At 55.8% G+C, this 18,881-nt stretch overlaps 1 protein-coding gene across 1 annotated transcript; it reads left to right on the top strand.

The window, feature by feature from the left end:
- The first annotated feature begins 2,277 nt into the window (after positions 1-2,277).
- LOC142413503 (LON peptidase N-terminal domain and RING finger protein 1-like) lies at positions 2,278-18,156 on the top strand. Its single transcript, XM_075509711.1, has 12 exons — positions 2,278-2,922; positions 6,610-6,728; positions 7,388-7,510; positions 8,280-8,411; positions 9,153-9,288; positions 10,082-10,175; positions 11,839-11,953; positions 12,589-12,710; positions 13,129-13,287; positions 14,200-14,362; positions 14,451-14,597; positions 15,734-18,156. Exons 1-12 carry the CDS (start codon positions 2,532-2,534, stop codon positions 15,929-15,931), a joined length of 1,899 nt encoding a protein of 632 aa, XP_075365826.1. The 5' UTR covers positions 2,278-2,531; the 3' UTR covers positions 15,932-18,156.
- The last annotated feature ends 725 nt before the right edge of the window (positions 18,157-18,881 follow it).

Here is an 18,881-nt window from a genome sequence, read left to right as displayed (position 1 = left end):
GTTCTGCATTATGCAAAACATGAAGTCCTCATCTGGCCAGCAGAATGGTTAGCATTAAGCATTTAAACCTTTTTTTAAATTTTTTTTTTTTTTTGCAGTTATGTACTGAGTCAGCACAAACACACCAGTGACAAGCGAAAGCATTTGGAGTTCAGAACCAGCTCAGCTCTGGATGGAATGAAGAAAACAAATTGTTCTTGCGCTGGCGCTGATGAAGCCTGGTTTTCAACGGACTCGCGTGTCGTGGTTGATTGATTTTTAACTGCATTATGCAAAGGCGGCAGCATGTCCTCACTGCCTACAAAGCGCTGGAGAGCCCACACACATGAGAATGGTTGCAGAATGAATCAGGAGGTGAGGAAAAGAACAAGGCAGGTCCCAGGAAACAGCCTGGCATCTCCCAGAGGACTGGCTGGGTGATGAAAGATGCTAGGCTCCTCACCTGACATTGACTCCCCGTGGTGGAGAACTGCTGCTCCCAAGCTGGGCCACACAAACAGGTCGTGGGAGCGCTCTTCAAGCACATCGCTGCAAAGTTGGCCGCGGTAGCTAAAATCACCCTCATTTCACGGCTCAGGAGCCGTGAACGTGTCCTTCTTGAGGGGTAATCTGAAGGTAAGACTGGTGAGGACTCCTTGGTGGCAATCTTTTGTTTTAGTGAGAATCCAGGTTTTGGTGGAAAAAATAGCCATGGTGAGAACTAAATTATGACAGGAGAGTGTCTGGTGTGAATGAGCCTTGCCCATCTGAGAAATGCCCACGGGAGAACTGCTGGGGGAAGTGATGTGGCAGGTCCCTCTGGGAGGGCAACCAAGGACTGATCCTGTGGATGGGGAACATGGAAAATGTCCCCTGTGGGGCAGAGTCCCTGACAGCCCCAAGACGCTCCCGGGGCAACTGCAGTCCCTAATGCCATGCTCAGGAGGTGTTCAGGGCTGTGCTGCTAAGCAGGGCCAGAGATTTCTCCAGTCTTGAAGGGATCACTTAAAAAGATAACGGAGCAAGCAGCAAAGCCTTCCAAGCCCACACAAAATACTTAGTTGCTGAGCTTTTAAAACCACTCATGAGCTGTTTAATGTAATCACAATAGATTTTGAAACAAAACCTGCTCCACAGTCCAAACCTCCGCCAGACACTCCCTTAGCGGGGCACGGGTTTCACCAGCACTGGCATCCTACTGGTGATCTCCCTCCCTAGCCACCCCTTCCTCTGCGTGCCTGGGTTCGGTTTGTTTTTGGGGACACACAAAAGAGCCCTTGGGGAATGCGCCTTATATAAAGTCTGATCCTTATATCAGACTTTATATAAAGTCTGCTCTACTAAGCTCCAGGGTTGCCAGATTTCAGCTGTTTTTCCCAGCACCTGCTATGCAAGAGCTGCTGGCTCCTCGCTGTATGGCTGCGTGGCGAGGGGATGCATCTCCCTTGGGACACAGAACCCATCCTGGGGATTCATCTGTGAGTGGGAGACCTTCCCCAAATAGGGTCTGAACTGGTTCAGTTCTGGGTAAGTAGAGCATCTGGGGGAGATGCAGTTTCCCATCTACTTTGGAGGGACACTCCTTCCCCCAAAACATTCTGCCATGCCAGGTCTGCATGGTGGGGTCTGCAAAGGGGCACTTGATACGCCCCAGGCTCAACAGCCCTGGCTGCTCGGGAGCACCGCAACACCCTGCACCCCATTCCCGCTCTGGAGAGCCTCAGCGAGCTCAGGCACCCCGGGCTGCTCCTGAGCACCCCAGGTAGCCCGTGCCCCAGCCACTCTGGAGTATCCCGCCCTCCTGGCTCCATCCCGGAGCACCGTGTCCCCCAGGCCTTGTGCCCCAGCCCTGCTCCGCAACACCCCTCATACCTCAGGCAGCCCATGGGATGGCTCCAAAGTGCCCTGGCCCCACTCTGGGACACCCCAAAACATCCCCCAACACTTTGCGCCCTGGTCCCACTTCAGTGTCCCAGATCCCCCCCGGGGACCCTGCGCCCCAGCTGGTCCGGAGAGTTCTCCAGCACCCCCCGCACGGCTTCGCACTCGACCGCCCCGACTTGTACCCCGCACTCCTCCGGAGCCCCCCGACACCCCCGCGTCCCGGCTCCGGGGAATCGGCACCGGAGCCCCCCAACACGCCCGGGGCGCTGCTCAGCAGCCCGCGCCCGACCCCACGCCGGGGCGCCCGGCCCCGGGCCCGCCGGTACCGCCGCCGCCGTTACGAAACGCGGCCGGGGCGGGGCGGGGCGGCGCAGCGCGGCGGCGGCGGCAGCCAATGGCGGCCGCGGCAGCTCCGCCGCCGTCGCCCCCCCGCCGGTTCGGCTCGGGGCGGTCTTGCCCCGGCGGGCCGGGACGCGCCGTGCCGGGAGCCGCCGCGCTCCGCCGGGCCGGGCGGGGCGGGGCGGGAGCCGCAGGGAGCATGGGCTGAGCCGGACGGAGCGGAGCGGAGCGGAGCGGGGCAATGCGCGTCGGGGACCCGGCGGCGGCCGGGCTGTGCGGGCACCGCCGGCCCTAGGGACAGCTCCCGCTCGCCGCCTGCCACTGCTGCCATGAGCCGCGGCCCCCCCAGCCCGTCCTCCTCGTCCCGCGGGGGGAGCCCCGCCCGGCAGCCCCTCGGCCCCGGGAGCGGGGGCTTGGACATGCTGCGCTGCCCCTCCTGCCTCCTCCTCCTCTGGGAGCCGGTGACCGTGTCCTGCGGTCACTCGTTCTGCAAGCCGTGCCTCAGGGGGGCCGTGCCCTCCCGCTGCCCCCTGTGCCAGGAGAGGCTGAAGCTGCTGGGCGTCGGGGCGGCGAGGTGCAACGTGGTGCTCTGTGGCCTCCTGGAGAAATGCGTGGAGCGGGAGAGCCGGCTGGCTTGGCTGGCAGCCCGCGTCCGGGACCGTCTCACCCGTGGGGACTTGCGGGAAGCACTGAGGATGGCTCAGAAGGGGGTCGAGCTGGGTAAGCACCACCGGGCCCGAGGGGCTGGTGGGGCGGGTTGGGGGGTGCGGATGCTGGGTGCGAGGAGCCAGCCCTACAGCTGAGACGAGGACGCGCAGGCTGTGCTGTTGGACAGGTGGGTACCAACGTGGGTCACTTTGTCCCAGCACCGCAGTGCCCTCCGAGCCTGCGTGGTCCAGAGCTGGGAGACCTGGGAAGCTGGAAGCGTTGGAAAGGCAGGGCTGGTGGGGATAGGGAGGGGGGCTCCAGCTGCTAGGCATTTCTCCCGTGTCCGCAGGTGTCCCGGGGTGATGGGAGGGGGCGGGTGGCCGGGAAGCCCTGCAGCTCATCCCGGCTGCCAGGGCCGCAGGCAGGGCAGGGTGCACAGCCTGCGCCCCATCGGCCACATGCTTCTGGCGTTAGCAAGCAGCCGGAGAGGAAAGAGCCACAAACAGCTTCTCGCATCTTGCCGCCCGGCATATTTCAAGGTCAGAAGAAGAGCTCTGCCTGGGGGGGTGCCCATTATGTAAAGTGGTTGGGACTTTTCCAGTCTGGGACAGACACGTCCTCTCCCCCAGAGCCTGGCGAGGACACAGTCTTGGCTGAGCTCCTGCACCAGCCCTACGGCACAGGGCAGGGTGTCGTGTGTCCCCCCCCCCGGACCCCTTCTGCAACCGGCTCCGGCGAGATATTTGCCTGCAGGGTTAGGATCGGGCCCAGAGGGGCTGATCTGCTTTAATGTGTGGCTGTAAGTGGATTTCTTGGAGAGTAATGCTTAAATAAAAGGGGTTATACAATGTGATTGGAAGGGGGTTGGGGTGGCAGAGGCAGAAAGTCCTTTCTCCACCGGCGTTTCTATGACAGCAGTCAGCTCTCCTCCCGCGGCGCAGACACTTATTCATCGCCCGCTGCGAGACAAGTGCCAGAGGTTCAGGGTATGCCTGGAACCAAAGGGCTGAGTGGGCTGGCCGATCCTGGTGTTGGCAGCAGAAAGCAGGTCCCTTTATGCAACCTCCCGAGGCGTCCGTCTCATACCCTGCGCAGCCGTCTTTCAACACAAATGCATGTGCACAGTTCTCTAGTGCTGTTTGCCTTATTGCCAGACTTTGTCTGATTGGGGTGTACAATTATATATCTCTTTTAAAAAAGCCTCTGTGAGTATAAAGAGGAAACATTGCAAGCTCTGTCCTTGGTCTTCCCTGCACGCTCCATTCCCTGAAGGACAGGGGAAGTCTGGCTTAGGGCAACAAGGAAATTGCAATCACAGCCGCAGCTCCCGTAAACCTCCGCTTGCTGGTGCTGCTCGGGCTGAGCCATGTGGGTGGTGCTTTTGGGATGTGTTTTCCAACTCCTGCAGCCTGCTTTCAGGCTGCACAACTTCTTACGGGCTCCCCTGCGCTTTCAAACATAACCACTGATAAATGTTCAACCCACGAGAATGTTTTTTTTGTGGTTCAGCGTTGCACGATGGGCCAGCTTGCAGAGCCCCACTCAGCGCAGCCTACAGAGTAGCTCTCTTCCCTTGGGAGAAAATAAATTGTCAACTTTTTATCTTCTGTTTTCTAAGTGAACAAAAAAAACGCACTGTAATGCGTAACACAGGAGGCCTCCCTACATGCCTGGAGCTGGGAGGCTGCGGAGCGCTGTCAGTCACTCATCAGCTGCTGGGGCTGCCAGCTGGCTTGCGTCCCTAATGTCTAATGATATCATAGATCAAAAATAGCTGCAGCAGAAGAGAAATGCAGAATTCATAGCCCCATTTTACACATCCTGCTTTCACCAAATCAGTCGCTTTATTGCTGGGCTGTGCAAATGTTCAAATGGCTTTGCCTACGTGGAAAATAAGCCTCTAGACTTTGTACCCATTTGTTCATCTCTACCTGTTGTTAGGGGCTGGAATATTTCATCTCTGGATGTGTGGTTGCGGGACGGGGTACCGAGCAGCAAGTTCCCACGTTTCCTGACTTGAGCGCTAAGGTCCTGGCTAACATTATAAATGAAAATAAGCCCGAGGGATCAGGTGTTGCTCTGCTGCACAGCTCAGCATGGCCAGTGCAGCCTTGGTGCAGGAGTGGCTGGAGCTGGTCTCTCTGCTGTCCTCCGGGTTGCGGTGGCACCTTGAGCCCCAGGCAGAGAGCAAGGTCTCCCTGTGCTCTGCACTGGGCATGGGGACAAAAGGAGGTGATAGCCATGGCAGAGCTTCCTCCCCCATGATAAGATGTGGTGAGCACCTGGGCAGACTGGTGGGTGCCTGGGCATGGTGACAGCGTAGGCAGGCAGGGGTGCGGGCAGACGCTGGCTTCCTGCACCCTGCTGTCATGGGGCTGCTAATCCAGACCTACAGTTCGCTGGTAGAGCTGAATCAGCACCGTGTTTGAACTGGGACAGGAAGAAAGGCTGCTGGCGTTGGGAGTGCAGGAGACATCATCAGCAATGATGTCTCCTGATGACCGCTGGTCGGCTGCTGCCCAGCCCCCTGGACCCAGCTGGCCCCAGTAGGAGTGGCTGGCCCTTCAGCAAGGTGGTGCTGCCAGCCTTTTGCCACAGTAAATGCAGTGCCAGTGCCTGCAAATGGTACTTAATTTATGATGCGGGTTTGGCTTCAGAGCCAGCATCCTGCTGGTGATGGTCAGCACTGGGGGTGGGCCACAGGGCTGGGTGCATGGACCCGTTGCCTTAGCTGGAAAGCCAGCAGTGCGATGGATGTAGGTCACCTCCGCGGCAAGCTGTGATGTAGCGGGGTGGGTCGGGGAATCCTCCACAGTTCAAACCTATAAACATAACCATGCCTGGTTACTCCATGAGCCACACTGTGTGGGCTTTCGAGGTGCTGCTCGCTCGTACTCCCTGACATCCCCCACCCCAATTCCCCTGCTGGCTATGCTGGTAGAAAGGAAGGTCTTTATGGGGTTTCCCTGAGACAGGAGAGAAGAGGGTCTTACTGCATGTTATTTAGGAGTATGCAGGGTGCCCAGCACTGTGATGCTTGGGGTGTCATAGCCAGCAGCACCTGCAGGAGCTCTGCCCCCCCGCCACTGAGATCGCATCAGTAACATCTTCCTGACGAGGAACTGGATGCCTAGTTCCCTTCCTCTGTCTTGGGAAATCTCAGCCTTTCTTCATACTTGGAAACCCCAAGCCACATGGTGGGGGCAGATCCTTGCACCCCCCCTTTCTCCTCTGCCCCGGGAGAGCGGTGGCAGCCAGGTGGGTCCGGGAGGCTCCCTGGTGTTTTGGGATCGCAGGTCTCTGCCGCTGCAGGCTTGTTTGGTAACGTGTTATTGTGGCTCTGCTGGGTGAATCACATCGCAGAGACTCCCGTGGCAACAGCCCCTGTAGGGAGTACGTGTACGGTACAGCCTTTTTGCTGCATCCCAAAAGGATGCATGAGAGCCCAGATTCCAGCGTGGCTGAGCCCCAAGGCAGTGGTGGGGCCCCTTGGCCGAGTGCATTTGGGGGAGATGGGGAAAAACAAAGGGAAGAGCCTCAAAGAGTTTAAAAACAGATATTTAGGGAAAATAACTTCCTTGCTGAGACTTATGAGGCCAGCGACTCCTGCCAAAGAGGAATGCAGGAGCTGGCTGTGTTCAACACGAGGCAGTGATGCAGGGGCCATCCCGCTGCGGCAGGGTCTCCCTGGCCTCATCCAGCCCCGCTGCCTCACCGTGCATGGACTCATCGCACGAGTGACGACATTTCTCTTTCCAGCCCCGGACGCCAGCTCCCTGCGGCTGTGCCGGGCAGAGGTGTTCGTGGCGCTGGGGCAGCACCCGCAGGCGCTGGAGGACCTGGACGCTGTGTGCAGGGCTGAGCCTGGAGATCATGAGGTGAGCGGAGGGGAGGCCCTATCGGCCGGCTATGCTTGGAGCCAAATCTTACTGTATGGGGGCATTCCCCCTTTCCTGAATTCTTCTAGCCATTGGATTCATCCTGCTCAGAAATATACTTCCCAAATCCATTAAGCTGGAAATCCAGGCTGCAAGTGCTGCGTTGCACTAACGGGAGAGGTCCGGCACCGCGTTCCTCCTTGCTGGCGTGCAGGTGGTGAGGGCACATAGGTGTGCTGGTGCGCAGGATCGCAGCTGGGGGCTCGGGGAAGTGTTGGCCAGAGGCTGAGCTGCCCTTGAAGAAATCAGCCCTGGGAGCTCACTTGCTGATTTGTGAAGCACTCATTGGCAATACTTTTGCAGCTTCAAAAGCAGAAGCCCTTGACTCCTTCTCTAGGTCTCTGTAGGGTTTGTTTGCTTGGCTTTTGCAACTGCTGCATTTTGGAAGAGTTTTATGGGTACCTGGCTGTGGGTGGACCTGGTGGGCAAAAAGGACGAGTCTGAGCATGGGAGCAGCGATGTGTCTGGGTGCTTTGGCCTGGGATGGGAGCAGGCAGGAGGCTGGAGGAAGATTCCCTCGGGGCTCGTATGGGAGCTGAAGGGGCATGTGCTCAGCTGGTCACTGTCTCGTAGTCACCGCAGGTTTTTCTGCTCTGCAGGGCTTCTTCAGGAAAGGGAAGGTGCTTCTGGAGATGGGACAGAGAGCCGAAGCCCTGCTGGCATGGGAGCACTGCCTGATGCTCAGTCCCAATTTCCACCCTGCTCGGAGAGAGATGGAGAAGGTGTGTGGGCAGTACCGTGGCGGGGTCCTGTGCCCTCACATCACACAGGGAGATGCCCTTGTCCTCTGAGGAACTCACGTCCATCATGATCATGCTGCTCTGGCCAGCACTAGAATCAAGTGGAGTCAGGTCCTGGTCCAAGACCCTTCCCTGCATCGCTCTGATGCAGGTTCACCTGTGAAGAAAACTCCCCTTCTTCAGTCCATATCTTCAAGTCTCAGGTTTTGCAGGGTTTAGATGCTGACATGGCACGAGGTGGACTTCGAGGCAGCATCAGTAGTCACCCAAAGCAAAGCAGCCAGCTGAAAGCTGCCACTGGAGAGTCAGTGTCTTTTCTGCAGATGATTTCAGGCCAGCACCCACCTGTGTACCAGAATCACCGTCACCGGTGGAGCCTCTGACAGCGTCCCCAGCATGGGGACTTCATGCCATGAATGGACACTTGACCCCAGGAGGGAAAGGGCAGGGGAATGGCGAACAACCTTGTACCCTCCACAGCTCACTCCCTTCCTGCTCTTTGTGGGTGATGGAGACCATGGGTCCCACATGTTAAAATACACCATTTTGTTCGCTGCCTTGTGCTTCTTTCTTCCTTACATGCTGCTAAGGCATTTGTTTGACAGAGAGCTCAGCCAGTGCTGAAACAAGTAACCCCAACGTGCCCTGCAGCGAGCAGGAAGCTGCTTTGGGGAAGCAGGGAGCCTGGCAGCCCACCCACCTCCCTGCTTCCTTCTCCCAGACCCCCCTGAGCCCCACTTTCTCCTTGCAGATCCTCACGCGGGAGGATGCTTCTCAGCCACATGCAGCTGCTGCACGCCCGGGTGATGGTCACCAGGGCTTGACTGGTCCCCAGGTCGATGGAGGGAGCCCTGCGTTCCCATCGTCTTCTGCACGAGCTCAGGTGAGAGAGCCTGCAACAATCTGAGTCTGTGATGGGACTTAATGTCCCTCTGGGACATCTCAAACTGGGGCTTTCCAATGATGGGAAAGGAGGTGTGATAAGGGAGGCTGTGCAGAACCATAGCCATGTGTATGTGGTTGCGTGCTGGGATGAGAAGCTGCAGGTGGTGGAGGGTGGGAGAGCAGAGACACCATCAGAGCTAATGCTGTGGAGACTGGGAAAACAGGGGGGGCTCTTTCTGTCTCCATTCCTCTCCCAGTTCTGCAATATTTCTGGTAAGATTTTAGACTCTCATTGTGTTTAAAACACCCAAGTCATACTACATTCAGGAAAAAAAAAAAAAAAGAAAATGTCAGTTTAAATGTTTTTTTTTTCATCCAAAAACCACATTTGAGAACAGTTCAGACCATTAGCAGCTATTAAGGAAAGCTCATCTTTTGCTCTTTGCCTTCTATAGACAAATTTGGCAGGTTTGGGGAGAGGGGGAAATCAGAGAAAATGGGCTCAGATACACCCAAATACCAGGTGGTACATCTGGACAGAGTAAACCCGTTTTTTAACCATGAGATAAGCAGGGTTGTCTGTGAAGGCCACGCTCTCCTGCTGTCCTGCAGATGCAAGAAGTTAATATACACCAACACACCGGAAAAACTGGTACCATCAGGCTCAGTGGGGTGGATGGGGCAGTGTATTCCAAGGGAGAAGAGGTTTTGGGCTTGATTTGATCTTTGTTGTGTCTAGGATCAGGAGGGAGAATCAGTGGATGGCAGAGGGGACGTTGCATCTGAGCACGGCCAGGGGACAGCCACCCTTTCTGAGCTGGGGCGATGGCAGGAACCGGAGACTTCGGCAGAGGGGCAGGGTTGGCAGTTGGTAGGTGAGTGTTGTCAAAGGTACCAAAATCTCATCTCATACAAAATAATTGTTTAAAATCCATTTTGGCACTGAAAACTTAGTGTTTGCGCTGTGTGCCAGCTCAGCAAGCAGAGATCCCAGGGACACCTGATGGGGCAGCTCTGGCCAGCACGTTTGCTGCTTCTCATGCATGTGAGGAGGATCCGATCTTCCTGTGTTGAGCTGGCAAAGGTACACCAGACCTTTGGGTGTCACTTGGTGAAAAGTTCTTGCTAAAGCCAGACATTGCTTGTTCTCTGTGTGGAGCCAGGGAGAAGCTTCCTTTGGTTCCCACGGGTTTTAGATCGGAACTTACATTCCCTTGCGAGGGACACAGCGTGTCATGCGCTGGGGGAAGCGGCACCTCCATTGGCATTAACTTGCCATCAGCGTCCAGCCAGCTGGCTTCCACGTATGTGGGTTTGCATAAAGCAGTGATGATGGCTTGTGGCAGGTCTCCAGAGACGTCCATCTGGGAGCTTCTTAGGCCGCTTCACCTCCCAGTGCCTCAGTTTCCCTGCCTGCAAAAGGAGGTAGGGAGATACCACCTTCCGCTACCAAGTACCATGAGACCCACTGATGGAAAAGCTATGGATGAACATGGATGGGTTAATAGGGGAGTTTATGTCACATTTCCTAGCGGTTTTGTTTTAACCTTCAAAGCACTTGGTGTAGCAGTTAACTACTTACACCTCAGAACAAGGTCAAAAAGCAAAGACTGATTTTCAGGATTGAAATGGGGGGTCGTCTTCTCTTTCCTTCTCTTTTGCCACTAGATAACGAAGAGGAAACAGCAGCAGCAAAGTGTACCCAGACATGCCTCGGGGAGCTGCTGAGCGTGTCTGACTTGGAGTGTTCCCTCTGCATGCGGTGAGTTCTCCGGTGGGAGAGCTTTTAGGATGAAGAATTAGTGCCTGCTGGGTTTTCTTTCCTAGTGTGGATCTTTCTTCACATCTTAATAGCAAATTCAGTCTCAAGTACTGCTGAAACGCAGGTTTCAGTAGAGATAACAGACAAGAGGGGAGGACAGGGGCATGCTTTGCTCTGCCCGGCTGTAAGAGCTCAGATTGCCCTGTCTCAGGGCGCAGCATCGTTAGGTCTGTATCGCCTGGGACATCGAAGCGGAGGTGGGGGATGTTCAGTGGGGTCAAAGACTGAAAGCGGTGGTTGCCCTTTGAAACTGCGGGCTGGAACAGGAAGGTGTTGCCCCAGGGAAATACCGTCAGCAACGGGGGTAATGCAAACCCAGAGGGGAGCACTTCTGAGCTCTGTGCCTGGAGATGGAAGAGGGGACCGGGTAGAGCCCCTGTCTGCCTTCTGACTCAGGGCTGGGGAAGGTCTGGGTGCTGCCAGAGGGCATGCTGAAACCAGGCTGTCATTCCTTGCGTGTCCCAGGACCTTGAGCAGTTGTGCAAGTGGCTGCTGGCAGAGGGGTGGGTGTTGCACCACCAGACGTGCAAGATGGTCAAGATCTCCTGTATGGCAGCTTTTTCCAGGTCTGGGCATGGCATGGGGGAGAGAGAGAGCAAGGCTGTATCTGATCTGAATTAGGCAAATTTAGGTCTCTTCTGAGAGCAGGGAAACATAATGTTCAGGAGGAGTCAGGGCTCAGTGCTGAGCAGGGCTTTCCCGAGACCTTCGTTTAATTTCTGATCCTGGAGCTACCTGTGAGCAACCTGAGTGCTTGCTGCCGGCTCTGCTCTTGGAGCAGGGGAGAAGGTGGCACTTTCCCGTTGCTGCCTTTTGGGCTACAGACCACTGTGGGTATCTGGGGAACGGCAGCCCTGCCAGGACCAGGGGGTGCCATATGTGGACTGATGGGGTCCACGGGGACCCTGCAGGGATGGGGAGCAGTGCTCAGGCCTGGGACGGTTCTCATCTTACATCATTGTGCAAGTCCAACAGTCTGAGCCCAGACTTCTAATTAAAGGAATAAGCCAGTTAGGAACCTTTACATTTAATTAACAGGAGTTATGAGCAAAGCTTAGCCAATGCAGCTTTAGTGAAGGTGAGCTTCATAGCCATGGGCTGCCAGGGCTTGGAAGACATTGCAAGAGATATCTTTCCATGGTGTCGCATCCCTGCAGCATCGCTGTCTTCAGCGTAGAAGGCTGGTGAAGGCAGCAGATTTCCCTTGAAACGGTGGGAGGGGACACGGGGAATGCCTTGTTCCTGCTGGAAGCAACATTGCTTGCTCTCAGCAAGGTGATTCAAGGAAGATGCAGGTACAAGGCTGGGGATAGCCAGAAGCTGTACCCATGGCTTTGCCCACCCTGACCTGCTTGACCCTTGCAGCACCAGCCTGGGCCTCTGCAAGTCCCTGAGTGCTTTGTGGGACTCCCCCGCTGTGGGACTGAGGTTTGCAAAGCCGGGGTTTGCAAAGCAGAGTGCTGAGCCAGGCCTGGGGAATGACAGTTTTGAGGGCACCCAGCCCTGTGAACAGAGGCTCTGTTAAATCTCTCTCTACTGGGCTTACCTGCGCTCCTTCCCCCGAGTTGCTCTCTGCGGTCCATTGACTTTGGTCCCTTTACAGGATGTTCTTCGAGCCGGTGACAACGCCGTGCGGGCACACCTTCTGCAAGGAGTGCCTTGAACGTTGCCTGGACCACCGGCCCAACTGCCCTCTCTGCAAACAGAGCCTGAGAGAGGTGAGGGCACACGTCCCACGGGAGGGAGCCCAAGGGACCGGCTCCGGCTGCCAGCAGTGTGCCCAGGGCTGGGGTGGGAAGGTGCAGTGTTCACGTGTTTGCGGCTCCCTGGCACGGCAGTGTCAGCTCCACTCACGTGGGAATGACCAGACAGATGATAATTAAGACCAAGAGATTCATTTCCACAAGATGCCACAGCGATTTAGTGAGATTGTAAACAGGACTGAGAGGTAGAGAGAAAGAGAGAAAGAAAGAAGCGAATGCTAATTACTTTTAAAAATGGAAATGGATGGAAAACCTGCTAGCCTGGAGATTTGATTTAATGTTTAATGAAAAGGGATTTGGATGAGACCGTCAGGGAAATTAGGTTGTCATACAAGGACTGCATCACTGTCAGAGACAGGATGCTGCCTTGGACGGGCCCTGGGTCTGAGCCGCATCTGGAGGTCTCGGTGGAGCTGACATCCTGTCCTGCTGTATGGCTCGACATCCCCTGATAGGTTTTATTCCTGACTTTCTCTGATCTAAAATTACCTTCAGCTCCAATAAAAGTGAGCGTGATTCAGAGCCCAGCAGGGCCTTAGGGCTCCACCCCTGCTCTTCTCCAACCTATTTCTGGGTCTAATTTCTTTCAGTACCTGAAGGCTGGAAGCTACAGCCCTACTGTGCTGCTGCAGGACATCATGCTGGCCACCTTCCCCGCACAGCTGGCCGAGCGCCGGGAGCTGCACCGGGCTGAGATGGCAGAGCTCTCCAAGTAAGCAGGGACCTGTTCCAGCATGCGTGTGCGTGCATGTGTGCGTACGTGTGTGCACGGGGCCCAGGAGGGACTCCGAGGGGGCTGCCCACACCACATACCATTGCTCTGGCTTGGTTCTGCTCAAGTGATTTCTATCCCACTTCTAGGACCACATCACAGCAGTGCTGGGTGGGTGTGGACGTGCCCCATGGGGCACCGGGGGATGAGGGAGCATCTCTTCAAGGAGCTGTTTTGTGGGCAGAGTCTGTCCTTGGGCTCTTGGTGAGCCAAGTGGAAGCTTTGGTGTTGCTCTGTGCTGGAGCATCACTTCTTGGGGTAAAAGACACATCTGGTTTGGGGGAGCAGCTGATGCAGAGCCCTTGGGATGGGATTTGCTCCAGGAGGTTTCATAGTGGTCTCTCCTCCTGTCCCTCAGCCTGACCAAGAACATCCCCATCTTCGTATGCACGATGTCCTTCCCAGGCATCGCCTGCCCTCTGCATGTCTTCGAACCTCGCTACCGCCTCATGATCCGGCGGTGCCAGGAGACGGGCACGAGGAGGTTCGGCATGTGTATATACGAGCATGGGAAAAGGTGAGCTCCTGGGCAAGGCGGCTTCCCTCTGCCCTGGCTGATTTGCCCCTCTGCCCCAGCCCCAAATGTCTAAAATCCCAAGCAGTTCAGAGAGGAGGAACAAGGTGCAATTTCCTATCCCACTACACCCCGCAGATAAAATCAGCAGGGAGGTGGTGTGTTCCCCACACAGCAGAGTGAAATGGGATCTCGCTGCCTCCCAGCATCGCACCGGCCAGGCAAGGAAGGGGGCCAGGGCTGGAGCTGGGCAGAGCCAGTGGTGGCTGTTAAATATGACGGTCTGGGAACAGCTTCTGGCTCAGGACTTTTCTGAGCTGTGTGGTTCCCTGGCCACGTCCTCCAGCTTCTCTTAGTGAGCACTTTCAAATGGCCATATTTCTCATGCTCTGTCCTTAACAAGCTACGCGAGGACGCTGGGCTAAATGGGCTTTTGTTTGGTGCAGTGTGGCCATCCTTATGTTCCTGGTGGCACCTCCAGAGCTCAGGTGGGCTCAGCCTCCAGGCTCCTAATCCAAGTACTCTGTTAAATACCTGTATTTACATGACATATCCTCCCTGTGCTCCAGTCCTGTTCAAGTGAAATGAGATAAATAACATTTTCTGGGCTTTGGGAGGATGTCTCTGCAATGGATGGTGTCTTCAGGACCGCTGGACATCAGGGCAGTATGAGGACCCAAGTCATTTTGGTATAAGGCAAATCCAAGGGAGCGTGGGCAGTGTGCTTGCTATTCCCTGTCCTCTTAGCAGCAAGTGGTAACTCAACAGAGTTGAATGAATCTCTGAATTTGCCCCCTCCCAGCCAGCGTGTTCCTGGGCCTTTTCCTCCTTGGAGTTGGTGCCTTCAGGAGAAGCAGCTCTCCCACCACTGGTATCCCAGCTCAGCTCCTCTTTTCTCTCCCTGGCTCCCTCCAGTTTTGCTGACTATGGCTGCATGCTGGAGATTCGGCAGATAGAGCTGCTGGCGGACGGGAGGTCCCTGGTGGACACCATCGGCAGGAGGCGGTTCCGGGTGCTGAGACGCGGACACAGGGATGGTTACAACACTGCCGACATCGAGTACCTGGAGGACAAGAAGGTGAGGGCAGGGGTGCTCAAAAGCCCCCGCTGCGGGGGGACAGAGCCTCCCCATGGACACCTTCTGCATTCCTCTTCCCTTCACGCAGGTGGCCGGGGAGGAGCTGCAGGAGCTGCAGTGCCTGCACGAAAGCACCTACCGCTTGGCTCAGCGGTTCTGTGAGCATGGAGACCTTGCCTCCAGGCACATTTTGATGCAGCATGGACCGCTGCCGGAGAAGGAAGAGGACATCCAGGTAATGCCCCGAGGGAAGGGATGCTCTAAATAGAGAGGGTACCAAGAGAGCCGCTGAAGCAGCGCCGTTCCTGGGCTGACCATCCTGCCTCCCTGCTCGGCTCCCCACCAAGATGAGCAAAACAAACCCTGTTTTTCACTCCCGGTACTGGTTATGGCACCTCTCACTCAGAGATATGGTAGGGCTTGTTTGTTAAAACTGTTTAATGTTTCTTTATGGTTTTAAACTGTTCTTGGAAACTGACCACTGATTTTTAAAAGCTTTCCTGGACTTTCCCTAAATGACAACCAAGAAACTGAACTGCCTGGATTTGAAAGCACTTGGGGAAAAAAAAAAAACAAATGGGCAAAGAAATGAACCCCACAGCTTAGTGAGTCTGCAGTCTCCTTTCTCATCGTGTTCCTTTGAGACAGCCATAGCTGGCCAGAGGAGAGGAGCTAGGAGGGCAGGATCTAATTTGCTTATTAAGGTGCTCTGACAAATTCAGATTATGGAGAGAAAGGAAAAAAAAAAAGCCCCAAACGTAGTTCTCACTCCTTTAAGAAAGTGTTTCCTGCCTGGATTGTTACAAATATGCTCTTGCTGGCTTGTCCCAGGCTAAGGCTGTCCTGGCCAGCAGTCGCATCAATGCTGTGCTCAAATTACAAAACGATTCATCCTCCTTCAGCCGAATCGAGCATTTCCCTCTTAGTTTGGCTCAGGTTTTAAAAAAGCTGGTTTACAAAAGCACTGCCCAGCGGTTGTACCTGCCTGGCCTCCACCTCACCTCTTTGCGTGATGATAAGGCAAATGCCCCAAAAAACACCGACCACACAGGATTTGGCCCATGTTTACAAAAAGCATTGCCTTAAACAAGGAAATGCACAAAGTATTTCTTTGTCTCTTTAGTATAGACTTTTTCCCAGTTAAATCTGTGTCTGGAGACTCCCTGGGGAATGCTTGTCTGGAAATTAATTTAGTTTAGCCAGCAATTTTGAGCCTGGACAGACAAAGGGGCCGATCAGAGGAGTACCTTAGCCAAAGCTGGCATTGCTGCCCTGACAAGAGCAAATGTCTCCCATCAGCGACGCTGCCCAAAGACCACGCATTCACCTTGCAGTTCCTGACGTGGGAGTCTCTCCCTCTCTCCCCTCCAGGCTTCGGCAGACGGCCCAACGTGGTGCTGGTGGCTCATCTCCATCCTGCCCCTTGACCCGTCCTACCAGCTGAACCTCTTCTCCACCACCTCCCTGCGTGCCCGCCTCACCCAGCTGCAGCGCATCCTCGCCGCCCTGCTGCAGCAGCCCCCAGCCGGGCACCCGCTGCCCGAGCGCAGCCCCCGGGGCCGTGTCTGAGCCCCCCGGTCCCTGGCCTCTCCGCAGGGGAGACCTCCGCCCCCTTGGGTTTCTCTACGTGTTGCTTCGTGGTTTTGCGTGTGGTTTGAGCCCCACCAAAAGTGACCTCAGCGATGAGCTGGGCACCCTCTGCCCGGCTCGGTGGGGCCGGTGCCACACCGGCAGTGACACTACACCGTCCACGCTGCCTCCGGGAGCTGCTCGGTGACACGGCCGTGCTGTGCCGCTGGAGGGGGGACCGGGATGGAAAGCTGGGTTCCGTCTCGGGAACCAAAATCACTTGCTGAGCTGCTTCGGCGCTAAGGAGGATTCTCCTTAGGGCAGAGGACTGAGTGCCAGGATCGCCTTGGTTTTGGCTCTTCTGCTTTGAAGGACAATGTAGGGGTTTCTGGTAGATGGTCCTGCTCGATGCAGCAGATTTAGAGGCTTGGGGAAAATGACACTGGGAGGCAGAGAGGTCCCGACGGCTTCCCCACCCTTGGGAGCTGATGGCTCTGCCTCCGCTTACGACTTTGACTTAATTTCTATTCGAACGAGAAGAAAGGTTAAATTAAACAATCTGAAACTCATGGTCCTGCTTCTAACCAACTCCATGGCCACACGGCAAGGAGAAGCTGCTCTCTGAATGCGCCCAGGTCCGGATGTCCTCTTCCCCCGACTCTGCTCGGTGCTCTGCTGTGTTCACTGTGCCGAGCTCACCGGCTACTTCCCCGGGCTGGAGCTGTGCTGGAGGCTGCTGGCCACTTCCCCGACTGCCGGCTCCGCTGCCGTGAAGTGCCCTGGGAAGCGGGGGATTTGGCAGCGTTGGTGCTTTTCCCCCCGCCCAAAGGCTGGTTGGGTTCAGGTTGCAGGGTCAGACCTGGGGGCTGGAAGGAGCTGACGGCGCGAGGGAGTTAAGCCTGGAAGTGGTTTTGTGAGAATTTCTGCTCCTTGACTAGTGCAATTTTCCCGTGTTCAGTGTTTCTTGTGAACTTTCTGCCTCCTCAGGAGAAAATCGGGATCTGAGCTGAGGCTGGATCCTTGTGCTTGGGACCCAGAACAGTTCAGGATCCCCCAAAAGAGCACAGAGTGAAGTCAAAGGGAGCTGAACCTCTGGAGAGGCGAGGAGGGGGTAGGACTGGTGACGGGGGCTGTGAGGCCCGTGTCAGGGAGCAAGTGCCTGTCTGCAAGTGCCTGGCTGCTGCTTGTCTCTAAACGCAGGGAAAAGACGATCCCCTTGGACAAACCAGGCTTTCCTCCATAGAAATCCCGAAGGTTTGGGATTTTTGTCTCCCAGCCATAATTTCAGTGGCTTTGGGTTGAATTTGAGAAGTGACACCCACTTAGCCATTGGATTAACATTACATCCAGAATTTGATCCCTGCTTTTCTGAAAGGCTCTGCACCTCATCTAGGGGCTCAGTGGGCTGTTGGACATGCGTGTAGGAGAGAAAATCAGGCTGGGGCTGCAATGCTCCTTACTGCATGTGTTGCTGGGCTGAGCCTGGGGCAGGAGGCTCTGGACACAGCTCTGGAGAGGTCCCTGCCCAGGGCCACCACCTTTCCCTGTCCTGCTCTCTCTAGCAGTAGGAGGTCTTGATTCCTCCTCTCCAGCAAAGTGCCTCACCAGAGCAACAGTCAGGGGAGCTGCGGGCTTGCTCCCCAGGGACCACAGTGAGCACAAGGCAGCTGAGGACAACTCAAAGCTGGATTTGCTCCGCTACCTTTGAGCCATGTCCTACCCCACTTTGCTGCTCTCTCTGGGGCACCATGACTCCCCCAAGGGGCTATGTCCTCGGGGTGTCGGATTGGGGTGGGCAGGTGATGGAGGGGTGCCTCGCAGTCCCGGGGCAGGTGCATGCAGGTGGCAGGATGCCACTGAAGTTTGGGAAGTGCCTTTCTTTTCCGCAGGGTCAATGTGAGCTCACCCAGTGAGCCCCCCACCCTGAGCCCCTCACCTACCCCCCGAGTTGCCTGTTCCCCAGCTGTGGGAGCTCCCTGGGCTGCTGCAGGTTCCTACAGCAAGGGAATGGCATGGAGGGATGCAGGGGAGAAGCGTGGGTCTGCACCACATCCACGCTGCGGGGGAGCTGGGGACCAGAGCCACATCTGCCTGGCTGCTTTGGGAAGGGACTCGTGCAAATCGCTCTGGTTTGCTTGGAGCACCTTTGGGATTTGTATTAGTATCTTCACTCTTTGAATTAAATTTTCTTCCTAGTCATTGAAATAAAGACCTTTGTTGTTGTTGTTGTTTTGTTGCTGGTGTTTAACTTTTAGCCGCTCATTGATGAAAGTGCTTGGGCATCACCAGGGAGATTTGGCGATGTGTGGAGAGGTGACACCCTGACCTTCAGACACCAAGCTAGACAGACACATTGAACACAGTCCAGCAAAGGTAGATGGCAACAAGGGAAAAAAATAAGGTGGTTTTGCTTGCAGGAAGTGAGCATGTGAAACAAGGCAGGAAGGACTAGCTCCTGCCTGTCATTGCAGCTAAGAGCTTTGGGGAAGGATGGGAACCAGGAGACCAGTCTGGTAGAGATGCTGACCAGTGTGGGATGACCCTGGAGGGTGTCTGTCCCTTGAATGCTGTGGAGAGCATCTGCCCCTGTCCTGCCTTTGCAACCATGGGCAGAGGGCTGCGAGCCGGGAGCAGGTTTACTTTTGGCAGCTGGCATTAGGGATGAGTGACAATGAGGAGACACGCACGGGCTCTAAAATGAGAGGGTGGCTCTGGATGGAGAGGGGACAGTCTTCAACCCCAAGCACGGGGATGTCCTGCTGGGACAGCTCTCAACTGTCTCTTGCTCCCACCCTCTACCTCCCAAATGTGCCATCCAAAACCAAGGGCAAGAAGGGAACTTTCTCTGCCCAGCTCCGCTTTGCACCCTGCCTGGGAACCTGGAACAACTGTAGAAAAGAGGGAGAGGGCTCAAGTGGTCTGAGATGGTGGATAAACCTAAAAAGGTCCC

The sequence above is a fragment of the Mycteria americana genome, chromosome 8 (genome assembly GCF_035582795.1).
Source record: "Mycteria americana isolate JAX WOST 10 ecotype Jacksonville Zoo and Gardens chromosome 8, USCA_MyAme_1.0, whole genome shotgun sequence".
Taxonomy (NCBI): Eukaryota; Metazoa; Chordata; class Aves; order Ciconiiformes; family Ciconiidae; genus Mycteria; species Mycteria americana.
This window is presented reverse-complemented; position numbering and strand designations above follow the sequence as displayed.

Bases quoted from the DNA above. Each gene is read 5' to 3' on its own strand.
- LOC142413503 (XM_075509711.1), top strand. From the start codon at position 2,532: ATGAGCCGCGGCCCCCCCAGCCCGTCCTCCTCGTCCCGCGGGGGGAGC. The intron at 11,954-12,588 runs GTGAGGGCACAC...AATTTCTTTCAG, and splicing joins GCAAACAGAGCCTGAGAGAG to TACCTGAAGGCTGGAAGCTA. The intron at 13,288-14,199 runs GTGAGCTCCTGG...GGCTCCCTCCAG, and splicing joins ATATACGAGCATGGGAAAAG to TTTTGCTGACTATGGCTGCA.